We start from the raw sequence: 8905 nt of genomic DNA on the forward strand, positions 1-8905 counted from the left end.
GTCTCGAACTCCTGAGCTCAGGCAATCTGCCTGCCTTGGCTTCCCAAATTGCTAGGATTACAGGCGAAAGCCACCGCGGCCCAGCCCTGGTATCTTCTTTTATCTTAGACTCTAGACTCTGATTCACAGCCTGAACCCTATCTCATGCTGAAAACACCTCCCACCTTCCCACCAAGAGCCTTGACGTGGGTCCCACACCGCTAAGACCAAGCGCCTTGGATACTGGTATCTATCTTGATGGAATTTTAGGTTGCCTCATTTCTTTTTTTCTTGGGCCCTGGTGGAAATAAACCTGAGTGACTGCTCCCCAGTGCCATCACTTGGGCAGGACACTCTGTCTTAGTTTCTCCATGCTGCCTGTACAAGGTCAGTCCCCTGTCCCGGCTAGCTTGGGACTTCACTGTGGCTGACAAGAGTATTATTACTGCCTACACCTCGTACAGCACACAACCAGAACCTAGAGAAACTTCTTTCAGGCCCACTGATCTATAAGCACAGGCCTCCTTAGTGAACTCTGCCCTAAAGTCCTCCTTCCAGCATTTGGAAGCATTCCACCATGAGGAGCAGTTTTACCTTAAGTCTTTGTCCACTTTCAGTTTGCAATACCACTAGGAGAGAAAAGGTCTGGATGAAGGGATGAAGATATCAGGCTGCAGGTATTTGAGGTGGCTATGGGGGAAGAGAAGAGCAAAGGAGAGGGCAAAAGACCAGGCTATGGAGAGGCAGGGGAGGGAAAATCACTGCTTCACTATTTCCATTGGGCCTGACGCTGAGTGGACCCTGGATTGTTTGCGTTTGGGAAGGAGGGCCCAAAGGGAGAACAGTAAGCAAGAACCAGGTTCTCCAGAGCCCTCTCCCCAGTCTCTGGAGAGGGTCTGCAGTGAAAGGAGCTCGGGTCTTCCCTGAGCCAAGGTGCCAGGGTCCCAGAACTGCACATGGGCCCACACCCCTCTCTGCTACTTCCTCAGGCTCTTGCTCACTAGAAGAGAGGAAAATTGTGCAATTAGTGCTGGGTTTGAGGATGCTGACGGGGTGTAATCAACAGGGCCTCTCCACCCGGTGTGGGGCTAGGCTGGGTGATGGGCTCTGCCAGGCATGGAGCTAGGCTGGGTGACAGGCTCTGCCAGGTGTGGGGCTAGACAAGGAGAGCCTGAGGGGAGCCTCTTTCCCCAGGGACTGGCTCCGTTAGGGAATTCCTCAGTTTTGTTCCTGAGGCATCACTCCCACCCCCACAGCTTCCTTCTACATCTTTTGCCTCGATCTTCCTTCCAAACTCTGGGGCAGCTTCTGTCACTTTGCTCACTAGGGGCTGGGTTCCAACACTGCTTGCGAATCATTCCCTCCATCACCCACCCCAGCGCTGCAGCTCTGGCCGCTGCTTGTGCTCTCAGGCCCAGGGTCTTGCCTATAACCCTTGCCCTCTTATCTCCTCCGTTTGCTTGTTCTGTGGACACTCCCCCTGTCTAGAATTCACAGCTCTATTCCAACTGCTGACAGCATTCTTTTGGTTCCAGTTTGGGCCCTCTTCCAGGAAGACCTCTTGGATTTGGCCATGGTGATGCCAGCACCGCACACCCTGAATGTTTGTGAATTTTCCCTCCACTCACCTTTGCCTGCCTTGAGGTATCCTGGCTGAGAATTCATCTGTCTTGCATAGGACAGACTGCTAAATGCCTGGTGGGTGTGGAGGGTGGAGGGTGGAGGGTAGGAGTCATGACTCCTGTGTCCCACCAGGGACAGCTGCTCCTATGATCTGGGCTCAGGGAATGCTCCATAAATGAGAACCTTCCTGACCGCAGGGCCCAGCTGGCTCCCCTGACTTCTATCCTGGCAGTGAGGAAAGAGGCCCTGGAGTCAGTCATTGCAGAGCTGGGCCCCATGCATTTGAGTGGAAATGGAGAGGATTGATCCTTAGGGTTCCTAGAATTTTCTTACCTTCTGTGTGGTATAAAAATCAAGAGTGCAGTGGTTGGGAGATGAACAGGAAGAGGGCAGGAGGTAGAGGGCCAAGCAAAGGGCTCCACAGGGAGGAGTGGGATGAGGTGAGCATAGACTGAGATGGGCAGAGGCGGGGCTCAGGCTCGAAGCTAATTTGCAAAATTTTGAGATGTATGATTCCTTTATTTTTGACCTCAACTTACTGAGCAATGCCGTAGCTATGGAATAGAAACATTTGTTGCACTCTTTTTGTGAGCCAGGCCCTGTAGGAGGGATTGTGGATGGCAAAACCTCAGGTTCTGCCCAAATCCTCCCCTTGGGGGCTGGAGGGGCTCTAGTTAATTGGCATTCCGGTGCTTAAGGCCACTTTTGGGTAGAGGTTTGGCAAGGATGGAGTGTCCAGACCTACGATCCTCTAAGAACTTTACTTTTTAAAAACAGCCACCCAAATGGTGGTGGCGTGGGGAGCAGGTGGTGGTGAAGGGACTGGGGTGTCTGGCCATGGCCATGTACAGAGGAGACTCTGTGAGCCCTCTCCCTGCCTGAGGGACACCTAACTTTATAGCAGCTACATAGGGTCAACAGGAGGCCCACCAAGTCCCTGAAATCCAGGGACAGGGAAGGAAGTGGTGGAGGGGAGGCTGACCCACCTCTAAAAGGTTGTGCCACTATGAGTAGAGCCCCCAGGGGAGAGGCCTCAGTAGAGCCCCCAGGTCCCCTCAGGTAAGCAGTGGCTCATCCTCTGCCTCAGCTACCCACACCCCCGGCTCAGCCAGTGGCACCAGTAGCACATCGTCCTCATCTTCCAGGGCCAAGACTGCTGTGTGGGGTCCAGGGGGGCTCCGGGTTGGTCCTGGGGGCCCCAGGCTGGGCAACAGGCGGCCTCGCAGGGCCTGCACCACTCCAGACAATAGTGATGGCTCTAGGGGCAGTGAGGGCAGTGGCCCTGGGGCTTCAGGGACAGTAGTGGGGGCTGGAGACGTGCTAGCAGATGGGAGGGGAGCCTTGATGGGCAGTGGGGGTGCCTGCTCCCCATCTTGCCCACCCACTGCCCCGCCCTCACGGGCTGGACCTGTGCCACTATCTAGGGCCTCAAGGGGAGCAGCGGAAGGTGTGACCTGGGATCTGGCCTCAGAGGCCCGAGCCGGGGTGTTGGTTCGAGGGAGCAAGCCCCAGCGGCGGAGACGGCGTACCAGGCGTCGCATCAAGCGGCCCCGCTGACGACGGCGGGCACCTGGGCCACCTCCTGGAGTCATATCCTGGCGTAAGATCTGTAGCAGAGAACGCAGGTTGCCCAGCACTGAGTTCTGCAAGGAAATGAGGAGGCCTCAGAGTCAGAGGGCCAGAGGTTGAATGAAGGAGGGTACAGGGGCGGGGCCACAGCAGAACTGGGACCAGGAGGTGCTAGGGTTGTGGGGAGTGACTTACATCATTAGGATTCTCTGTAGGAAAGTCTTCTACAGGTGGGATGGCACCCTGGGCAATGAGCTGCCCGTAGGAAGGGGGTGCCTGCTGCTGCACAATCTCAGCCTCCATCCGGGAGAGGGGGGCAAAGATGCTAGAAGGAATGAGGACTGCTCAGTCACTGGTAGTTCTCGGCCAGAGTAGACCACCTCAGCCTGGACAGTCCTCCCACTTCCACACCCGGGCCAGGCCAGCTGGAGCTGTGCCATGGCTTTCCCAAAGGTCATCTGAGGTCCCTCCTCCCTTGAAACTGCTTTCAGGATCTGGACCTGTCCCTTACAGGACACAACTGACAAGCTGATCATGGGAGCCTCTCCCCAAGGTGGGCACTTTCGTGGTCTCCTGTAGCTGCACAGCCAAGCCTCACCCTCAGGGTCTACTCTTCTACTGCCAGCCCCACTCCCACTGACCTGTACTCCTGGGTGCGAATGGCATAGAGCTTGCAGGTGCAGCCCAGGGCGATGACCAGGAGCAGGCCGCATACTAGGCTGCCAATGACTGCAGCTGTAATGACCTTGCGGGGCAGAACATAGGAGCAGTCCCACTCATCACTGCCGTCCGCACAGTCTGGCTGCCCATCGCACACCCATGTCTCATACACGCACTTCTCGTCCCGGCATCGGAAATTGCCAGGCTGGCAATGCCGACAGCGTCTCTCGTCTGCTCCATCAGCACAGAAAGTCTGGTAGTTGCAGCGGTCAGCAGGCAGGTAGCAGGCTGTGGCACCAGAGGTGCCAGCAGCCCCACAGGGGAAGTGTCCAGGTGGGCAGCCTGGGCAGTCCTCCTCATCTGTGCCGTCAGCACAGTCCCATGAGCCGTCACAGCGCTGTGCCTCACTGTAGCAGCGCTCACCTAGGCCTTCGCCAGCTCCCAGGCCAGAGCCTAAGCCACAGGGTCTGTCCCAAGGCAAGCAATAGCCCCGCACATGGTAGGTGGCATTGAAGCCACGACCATTGCTCCAAGCAACTGTGTGGTAGGACACAACAGCCTGGCCAGACAGTGTCTCCACAGTGACAGCCTTGCCATTGCTGAAGTGGGTGAGACTACGCAGTAGTCGGGAGCTCTCAGGGGGCCCAGGGCCATCATACACATGCACTGCATCTCCAAAGCCCAAGTCCAGGGCTGTGAAGCGCACGGCCAGCCGCCGGCCATCATGGGGGTCCAGCAGCCAATGGCAGGACTGGGGGTGGGAGACTGAAGCTAGGTGTGTATATCCAGGAGAGGAGAAGACCCCATAGAAGTCCTCCAAGGTGAGATTGCAAGGCAGGGAGGGGACGGGTCTTGGGGTCAGGCCAGGGAAGGGGTCTGAGCTGCAACCTGCTTCATCAGAGCCATCGCCACAGGCATCAACCCCATCACAGCGCTGGACAGCAGATACACAGCGGTGGTTCAGGCACTGAAACTCTTCCTGCAGGCACATCAGCCAATCTGCAGAGGCACCATGGAGAGGGGCTGTGAAGCACCAGAACCCTCAGGATCCTCCCCTCCTGCCTGGGGCTTTCACTGCCTGCTCCTCAGACATCCCTGTCCAGCCTACCTTGGCTGTAGGAGAGCAGGAAGCCCTGGCCCGTGGGTGCTCTGGCCCCAGCATAGCTGTAAGTGATGGTGACGTTGCCCCCAGGCAGCTGCAGAGGGCTGGGAGGTGCCTCACACAGGGAGATCGGTGGCTGGAGAGGGGAGCGTAGGGTTAAGCGCTCTGAGCCACAGGCCAGGTGTAGCTTCTGGAACCTATGGGAGTAGAGGAGAGCAGGACATGAGATACTCTTGACCGCTGCTGGCTTTCTCCTCCCCTGGTGCCACCAGGCCCCTTGTATCCCAGGAAGCATAAACATCTGCTTATCCATGATCTAAATGGCCAAATGAAAACTCAGTTAGCCTATTTATTTATTTATTTAGAGACAGAGTTTCACTCTTGTCACCCAGGCTGGAGTGCAATGGTGTGATCTTGGATCACTGCAACCTCCACCTCTCGGGTTCAAGTGAGTCTCCTGCCTCAGCCTCCCAAGTAGCTAGGATTACAGGTGCCCGCCACCACACCTGGCTAATTTTGTATTTTTAATAGAGATGGGGTTTCACCATGTTGGTCAGGCTGGTCTCGAACTCCTGGCCTCAGGTGATCCACCCGCCTTGGTCTCCCAAAGTGCTGGGATTACTGGCGTGAGCCACCATGCCCGGCAGCCAAATTATTTTTAAGTCAATGTAGTCAATGGGGATCTTCCTAACATGGTACGAATACCTCATGGTATCGCCATGAGACCATAAAATATATCCTAGAGCCCTTTGGAAAAATTGACTTGTGTTCTGGGACTGAGTTAAGAAGAGGTGTACTGCATTCCAGTTGTTGTAGCACTGTCACCCAAGTATGGTACCAGCAGTAACTGGTGATTACCATACAGTTCAATTAACCAGAACTCACCATCTTATCCCACCCCACTGTGCCAGATGTGAGACCTGGGTTGGTTCTCCATGGCATTCTGATCCCTTTGCCCCACCAGCCTCTCCACAGATTGCCCTCTCTCTTTGCCTACCCCTTTCTGGGTAAATTCATGGAAAATGAACTATGTGAGGCAAATAGCCAGGTACTTAATATGATCCCCAAACAATGACCAAGGTCAGGGGAGCCTGGGGTGACTTGGAATGTTTAAAAGATCCAGAGAGGCTGAGGAATGTTCTAAGCTGATTAAGGAGTAGTTCTGAATCTCAGGCAGGACATGCAATGAATGGAAGGACTCTTCAGAACAGTTCTATCTGAGCTGAGGACCGTTTGTAGAGGGGCCTCTGTCCTTTGGAGATGCGCAGGACCCAAGCTAGATGTCCACTCCAGCCCAGCTCCACCTCAATTCACTAAGTCTGACCCAGAAAAAGTAAGACTTTTAGGGCACACTAGGCCAAATCAAATTCTACTCTTTCCCTGTTGACAAGGATGGAAATTCCATAGAGAAGTGATCCCTGAATGGGCCAGGCCCAGTGGCTCATGCCTTTAATCCCAGCACTTTGGGAGGCCCAGGTGGGTGGATCACTTGAGGTGAGGAGTTCAAGACCAGCCTGGCCAACGTGGTGAAACCCTGTCTCTACTAAAAATACAAAAAAGTTAGCTGGGCATGGTGGCAGGCACCTGCAATCCCAGCTACTCGGGAGGCCAAGGCAGGAGAATCGCTTGAACCTGGGAGGTGGAGGTTGCAGTGAGCTGAGATCGCGCCATTGCACTCCAGCCCGGGTGACAAGAGTGAAACTCCGTCTCAAAAAAAAAAAGAGAAGTGATCCCTGAAGACTTCCAATGGAGGGGAAGGGGCAGGGGAGAAGAATGGGTTCTTGCTCTTGTTCCGCTTCTCACCTGATGGTGACAGTCTGTTCCTTGCTGCCCAGGATGAGCCAGGTGCAGTTGGCAGGGGAGGTGCGGCTGTCCCGGACCAGGGGCCTCTGTAAGGTGCCCTGCACTTCTAAGAGCACTGCTGGGGGGTCCTCACAAGCTGGAGAGAGGAAGGTAGGACACTGGTAGTAGACAGCCCCTTTGCATCCCACCCTTCCCCTTCCGCTTGGAGGCTTGAGGTTTCCAAAAGTCTGGGCTCTGCAAGGAGGAGCAGAGTATCTGCCCCCGCCCACACACAGCCTAGAGTTACAGCCTTCTAGCTTTGCTCTTTCTCTTCACATTCTTCATAGCTTCACCAGTAAATACTAATATCACGAACAATTCTGACGTCTGCTTTGTGCCAGCCACTGAACCAGGAGGAGCAGGAAATACTGCCTCTACCCTCAGGGAGACTACATCCTGGTTAGGACGATTAAGCATAGATATTCCCAGAAAAAATAAAATAGTACATAGCAACTACCAGATGAAGGTCCACACCGAGCCTCAGCTTCCTTATCTATAAATAAAGGCTAAATTATCTCCCCTCTAAAACTTTGGTAGGTCCCATGGAATTCAGGGAACAGAGAGTCCTTCTCGAGTGCTCCCTCATTCCCAAGCCCACGGAGCCCCAGAGGTTCCCTCAACTCACCATGATTTGGAAAAATAATCCGGTCTGGATGGGCCAGAGCGCCTCCTAGAGGAGGAACGAGAAAGGGCAGGAGCGTGAGACACTCCTTAGGAGTTTTCTTCTTCACCTGAGCAACTCAAGGGAGCCATCCGGGACTTCCGGGCAGTTAATCGGAAGAGGGAGTGGGGGGTGGGAGAGGGCTGCGGCGTGGGACTTCCATGGAAGGAAGGTCCGGCAGCAGGGCCTTGTGGGGTTGGTGGGGTGATCTAGGGGAAGCCGGAGAGAGGACCAGGGCCCAGCGGAGCAGCTGAAGACTTCCTGGGGGTTGGGGCCGGCAGTGCTGGGGATGGCGGCAGGGGCTGGGGGGAATGGGCAGACAGGATAGAGTGCGGGGCCGCACTGGAGGGAGTTAGAGCTGCTGGCCCGGTGACAGAAGGCTGGGGGTTGGTATCGTTTCGGTTCTTACCAAGGAGGAGGAGGAGGAGGGTGGCCGACAGCATCCTGGGCTGTCCAGAGGTGCCGGAAGGGTCCCGGAGCTTCTGTGGTCTACCCGATGGGGTCGCGGCGGAGCCCCGGGCGCCCAGGCTCCCTGGTGCCGCCTCCCCAGGGGGGCTCCATGGCCCGGGCTCGACCCGTGCTCTGGATGCCAGGGCTGGGGGCGGGGAGGCGGCGGCAGCCCGGGAGTAGGGGCGGTGCCTTTCCCCAACTTTGGAGTTGTTTTCTCCGGCCGCCGCCGCACTCTCTCTCCCGGGGCCGGCTCCCGAATCCCCGGGTCTCGGCACTGGGGCGCGCCCTCGCCTACAGCCCGCCTGCAGGCCGCGAGCGCCCCTGGCCTGGCCTGGTCGCCACCTGCCGGGGTTTGAGACCACTTCCTCTTCGGGCCAAACTTTGCCGACTGTCAGCCCCCAGGGCCGGCCGGGTGCTACTCCACTCCTCCAGCGCGTCCAGCCAGCGGAGCGCGACAGGGAAGCGGGGGAGGGGGAGAGGTGGCTCGGCCCGGCGCCCCGGCCCATGCCCAGGCGGTACCCCCGCCCGCCCAGGGGTTGGAGTAGCCGGGGCGGGTGACGAGCCCGGTCCCACCCCTGCCAATCAACGCACGGGCCACACCCACTTGCTCGCCTTAACCCCTTTCCCGGCCCTGCCGGACTTGTCAGACGGGCCCTTGACTTGCAGCTTCAGCTTCCACATTTAACCCTGCTTTGTTTAATCCTTGGGGTGTAACACGTTTGTCGTTACAGGACACGTTTGTCATATGTTTGTCACACGTTTGTCAAAGGACGTCTGCTTATTCCATAACTGTGATGTCTTTCCTTTGGGCCCTAAGCTCTCAGTACTTTTCTTGTCCCAGGGTCTGAGATCCGGCAGCACTTTTCGGAGTGAGACTTTATTACAGCTATTACCACACGGTACGGTAACTATTTGTTCGTCATTCCCGCCCCCGCCCCGCCCCTTCTCTACAAACTGAAACTTCCCGTAGGCTGGGGCCTAGACTGTTTACCTTTGCACCTACAGGGCTTCTCTCCTGC

The 8905-nt window shown here is 56.5% G+C and overlaps 1 protein-coding gene across 1 annotated transcript; it reads right to left on the reverse strand.

Annotated features, from left to right (window-relative positions):
* Window positions 1-2100: 2100 nt before the first annotated feature.
* Window positions 2101-8470, reverse strand: LRP10 (LDL receptor related protein 10). The gene is made up of 7 exons (XM_004054920.5): window positions 7846-8470; window positions 7401-7445; window positions 6737-6872; window positions 4940-5130; window positions 3813-4830; window positions 3367-3496; window positions 2101-3245 (listed from the first exon to the last, which is right to left on the reverse strand). The coding sequence occupies exons 1-7, from the start codon at window positions 8390-8392 to the stop codon at window positions 2658-2660; spliced, it is 2655 nt and encodes an 884-aa protein (XP_004054968.4). The 5' UTR covers window positions 8393-8470; the 3' UTR covers window positions 2101-2657.
* Window positions 8471-8905: the final 435 nt, after the last annotated feature.

This window comes from Gorilla gorilla, chromosome 15, assembly GCF_029281585.2.
Source record: "Gorilla gorilla gorilla isolate KB3781 chromosome 15, NHGRI_mGorGor1-v2.1_pri, whole genome shotgun sequence".
NCBI classification, from domain to species: domain Eukaryota; kingdom Metazoa; phylum Chordata; class Mammalia; order Primates; family Hominidae; genus Gorilla; species Gorilla gorilla.

Bases quoted from the DNA above. Each gene is read 5' to 3' on its own strand.
- LRP10 (XM_004054920.5), bottom strand. From the start codon at position 8,392: ATGGGCCGGGGCGCCGGGCCGAGCCACCTCTCCCCCTCCCCCGCTTCC. The intron at 4,831-4,939 runs GTAGGCTGGACA...GTGCCTCTGCAG, and splicing joins CCTGCTCTCCTACAGCCAAG to ATTGGCTGATGTGCCTGCAG. The intron at 3,246-3,366 runs GTAAGTCACTCC...ATTTCCTTGCAG, and splicing joins CTACAGAGAATCCTAATGAT to AACTCAGTGCTGGGCAACCT.